The sequence below is a fragment of the Eptatretus burgeri genome, chromosome 10, assembly GCF_056783735.1.
Source record: "Eptatretus burgeri isolate ZD-2024b chromosome 10, Ebu_testis_v1, whole genome shotgun sequence".
Lineage (NCBI taxonomy): Eukaryota > Metazoa > Chordata > Myxini > Myxiniformes > Myxinidae > Eptatretus > Eptatretus burgeri.
Genome location: NC_140970.1, coordinates 40597174 through 40602173, shown reverse-complemented (window position 1 = coordinate 40602173; position 5000 = coordinate 40597174). Strand labels below are relative to the sequence as shown.

General features: G+C 43.0%; 1 protein-coding gene across 3 annotated transcripts in view; it reads right to left on the bottom strand.

Annotated features, from left to right (window-relative positions):
• The window catches only part of RET (ret proto-oncogene), a 158608-nt gene that overhangs the window by 36955 nt on the left and 116653 nt on the right, over positions 1-5000 (bottom strand). For all 3 annotated transcript variants that reach the window (XM_085897973.1, XM_085897971.1, XM_085897972.1), the window contains one exon: positions 1789-1936. In XM_085897973.1, the coding sequence (XP_085754099.1) occupies positions 1789-1936 (148 nt within the window). The remainder of the gene's footprint in view (positions 1-1788; positions 1937-5000) is intronic.

The following is a 5000-nucleotide window of genomic DNA, read 5'->3' as shown; positions in this document are numbered from 1 at the left end:
GAAGAGTGGGCCGTTTTAGCCCGTTCTCCTTTCATTCGTCTTTGTTTTGACTTTAGTTTCACTTTGACTTTGAGTCTGACTCTGAGTCTGACTTTGGAGACATGATCAAGACCCTATATTAATTGATCTAGCTCGAAGACTCTAACTCAAACTTAATTTTAAATAAAGATGCCTTCCCCTTCAAGTGCTAATTAATCCACGAGCAATGGATAACAAGCCTGGAAAGCCAAAGCAAAGGCCAGTCTCACTCGCAGCACACAAATATACGCATGTGGGACCATTAACACCATCACACTGACCTGGCAGAGAACTGACGAAGAAGTTGCTTTCCATCCAACACGACTGACTCTGTTCTCCAAGATTTTCCATCTTTTAGCATCTGATGGACATCTATACATCTTGAATCCCTTCTCCGTTCTATCTGTGCACCTAAAGGCGCAACAACCTGTCATTTTGTCGTAAAATCGATGCAAAACACGAATGAGAACGCTGCGTACAGCGGGGATGTTAAAACGCTGACCGACATGCGTCCGATCCTGTCCGCGATAGACTCAAAATGGCTCCACGCAATCACGTGACTAGATTTTTCTGGACCCTCTATGTTGCTACTCTCTCTATAAAGGGACTCTAGGTGAAAGGATTCCGTTGAGTGCCACGCATTAGCTATGAGATTAGAGGACGTCAGTAAGCCATGTGTGGAGTTGGCCTTGGATTCCATTGGCAGACAGTATGCTGAGCAAGGCGGATGCCAGACTGTATCAAAAGCATGAGATATGTCCAGAGGCATGGCCGTGATCTCATGAAAGATTAAGTTAACTTATTAAATTACGTTAAAAGCCTGGTGTTGGCTTAGTGGTTAAGGAATGCGAGCCCCGATGGCCACTGAATTAACACCAGGTGTGGTTGACTCAGCCTGTCATCCTTCCAAGGTCAGCAAAATGAGTACCAGTGATACTGGTAGCGGGGCACAGCATCAGTGGCAGAGTTGCACCCCACTAAAATGATAGCTATCCGGCAGCCAAGCTGCCATATGTATGAAAAAGAATAATTGTTAAATTTACTTTCCATGATATACCAATTTGTACTAATATTCTATCTGCTTATTTTCTGTTGTGTCCATGTATTGTCCAACTGCCCTGCTGTCTCCTCAGTACATTGCATTCTTGTCTCTGTCGCCTCACTCTTCCATCAGCCTCAAAGTTGTATGCATAACATAAAATTAAATTTAAACATAAATAGATTAATTTTATCAAATATTGGCTTTCATGAATTTTCAGATCATTGAAACAGATTCAAATTTCAACACGATAAAACCATACTGACAAATGTCCCAGTAAATCAGGTCCGTCTTTGACAGCAGAGTGCAGAGGGAAGCACACTTGCCGTTCAGCTGTCTAGTTTGAGTTTGATTCCTGACCTGACTGTAAATTGTTGGACTGGTGATTCACAGGAATTGTTTTTCATCAAAAAGTGTGCTGTCTTTTGGAATGAGATATAAAGCTGGGGATCCATCGTGCAGCACCGATTGGAAGATCCAATGGTGTTTTTGTCAAAAAAAATAGGCATTTGTTGCTGGTACACTGAGCAAATTCCAAATTCCAGTCGTAATGAGCTCTCCAAAGTATAACCACCGACTTGCGGCTCTGACAACCCCTCACCTATTCTAGAACAATGGCCCATGGCAGGACTAAAGCAACAATATAACAACACGACACATGTTTAAGTACCCAGGAAAGTAAGCATTTAAGAGGTTAAAAGAAGAAGATGAATGATGGGATCATGATGAACCTTTCAGCATTTTCACAGCCACAGTAGTGTATCCAGCCTTGCCCTTAAGGCAAAATGCCGTGGCTTTAACCACTTTTCCAAACTCTCCTTCTCCCAGTGTCTTCCCCAGCACCAGATTCTTACGAGGGAACTCCCACTTGGGGTCCTCCTGGGGGAAGGAAAGATAAAGAAATTGGGGAGTGATTAATGAACTTGTAACTTTCAAAAACCTAGTTATTAGTTTAGAATTTCTCTTTTCAAACTTATCTCGGTATTTTCACCCATCTCAAGATGCTTCCCTTATTGATGTGGCATTACATGAAGATCCTTAACATCAAAAACATGTCTAAGAAGAGGAAAGCACCCCCAAAATATTTTGCATCCTCTCTCATGTTGCAGGTACCTACACTTTGGATACTGACCTACACTTTGGATAATGACACTTGGATACTGACCCACAAATATTCCTTTTCTTGATAATGAAGAATCACGGGGAATAACAAGGAACAGGTGGCCATTGTCCTCATAATGCCTGTGCTACATCAACACCAAGTACTATCACCCATCCACACACAAGCAACTTACAAATCCTGCCAATACACCTATACCCCTCTACTTATAATGCTTACAGGAACCTATCTAATTTAAACTTAAACTTATCTACTGTTTCTGCTGCCACTACCTTTCCAGGCCATTATGTGCATCAACTACTCTCTGAGTAAAAGTCCCATGCCTTACAACCATCTTAACTCTCCTCTTTACTTTCAGGCTGTGGCCCCTGGTCCTATCACTGTCTATTCTGCTGAAATACTCTTTTGCAGTTATTTTGTCTCTACCCTGCATTATCTTAAACATCTCCATCCGATCCCCTCATAATCACCTCCTTTCTTATGTATAAAGTCCTGTCTCCTTCAGCTATTCTAAGTCTCGCTCGGCCCGGAATCAATCTAGTAGCCCACCGTTGAACCTTCTATATGGCAGCTATATCCGTTCTCAGAGAAGGTGACCAAAACTGGACACATTATTCCAGCTGAGACCTCGCTAAATTCCGATGCAGTGTTGACACTACTTTTTTATTTATAATTAATCCCCCGACAAATACAAGCTCAAACCCTGTTTGCTCTACCTAGAGCTGAAAAAAATGAATGTAATCGCTCATTTCAGCACAAAATTAGCAATCTGCGTGGGGAGAAAAAATAAGACAAAATAAATAGCAAATAAAATAAAAATTCATCTGCCGGGAATAAAAAAAACAAACTGATGATTCGGGCCTTACTCTTCGTCGGAGCAAAAGATAAAGGAAATGTGGGAGAGGGTAGTAAAATAAGGTTCTTTCTTCCTTCTTTTATCACCATACCTGGTGTTGACTTAGTGGTTAGGATGGTGGGCTTTGGATGCTAGATTCCTGAGTTCAAATCCTGCTGGTTGCTGAATTAATACCAGGTGGGGTCAACTCGGCCTGTCATCCTTCCGAGGTCCACAAAATGAGTGCCAGCATGTTGGTATACTGTGTCAGAGTGGCGACCCGTCCAGGATTGTGCCCAATAGCCAAGGAGACTGCTTAAGCAGCACCAACGCTCTGCTCAGAGTATGGTCCCAATCTCCTCTCCTCTCCTTTACCACCCACCACCCCGTTTCCTTTGTCTTTTGCTCAGACAAAGGGTAACTCCCAAAACATCAGCTTGTTTTCAATTATCAGCTTCACGGCAGATCAATTATCATATGAAGTACTTTATTTCCTATTTGTTTTTACCTGTAGCTTCCTGGCACTGTGCTACCTGCTTACTCCCATATCTATCACCACCCTCAGATCCTTCTCCTGTGTGACATGCTTCAACATTGCCCCTTGCATCAGAGTCTCAATTTTCATTGTTCTTTCCCATCCACAACACCTTACACTTCTTTATGTTAAACTGCACCTGCCAATCATTTGCCTAACATATTAAAGTATCGAGACTTTCCTGAATCTGATCACCCCCAACCCCCCCCCTCCCCCTCCCCCACCCACCCCACTGTCTGCTATCTATTTTACCTCCAAGCTTTGTGTCATCTGCAAATTTAGAATGCAGACTCTTCAACCGACTATCCAGATATTGATGCAAATTATGAATATTAATGGTCCCACTACTGATCCCTGAAGTACCCCACTACTTCCATGCACCCAGAAAAACATCTTCACACTCACAGCTACCCTTTGTTTCCGATAACTAAGACAGTTTCCAATACAGTTAGCCAGGTGACCGGTCACTCCGCAAGCCCTCACAATTTGGTTAACAACCTTTTATATGCTGCCTTTTCAAAAGCCTTCTGAAAAACTAGATTTATGTCTCCAACACCTTCCTTAATTTATGTCTCCAATACCTTCCCCACAACTGAAGTCAAGCTAACAGGTTGATAGTTCCCCAATTCTTCTCTGGACCCTTTATTAAATAACGAACAAATACAACCCGTCACTTCGCTGACAGAAATATTAAGTGGGGAGTGGGTTAGAGTGGGGGAGGCCACAAGAGGGAGGGAGGGGAGGGAAGAGGAGGGAAGGAGGTAGAGAGAGGAGAGAGGGAGAGAAGAGGAAGGAGGGGGAACACGAGGTGGGAGTGTTGTTATACGCCTCACCAAAAGTCGCTATACACTCTGGGAAGGGGGGGGGGTGGGAGCGAGGAAGATGGGGAAGAGAGGGGGTGGGGAGAGAGTGAGGAGGGAGCGAGGAGGGGTAGGGAAGCAATGAGGGGGAGCGAGGAAGGGGGGGAGGGGGAGTCAAAGATAATGTTATGTTATACAACACACACACACACACACACACACACACACACACACACACACACACACACACACACACACACACACACTTCCAAGTATTTACATCTCAGATGTGTTCCTGGAAAATATCTATTTAAATGTTATTGCAAAATCCCATTTATTTTTAAGATGTATTAAAGGGGAAATGCACTCCTGATAGAAAAACAAATTAAGTGGGAATTTTTTAAAGTTGCTTTACTTTACTCACCCTCATCCATTGCTTCACTTATCCTAATCCTACCGGTATGTTAATCGTCCATTCTTTCTTTTAATTAGATCTTTAATTTAATTTATTTTGCCTTCGTAACTCCAGAGGTTCCCCAAGGACAACCCAGGCATGGCTGCCTTCGCGTCGATCCCACTGGTTAATTATTTTCGTTGCACTGAATTAAGTTATTTCCGTTGCACTCAATGAAACCAGCTCAATGAAGCTGGTT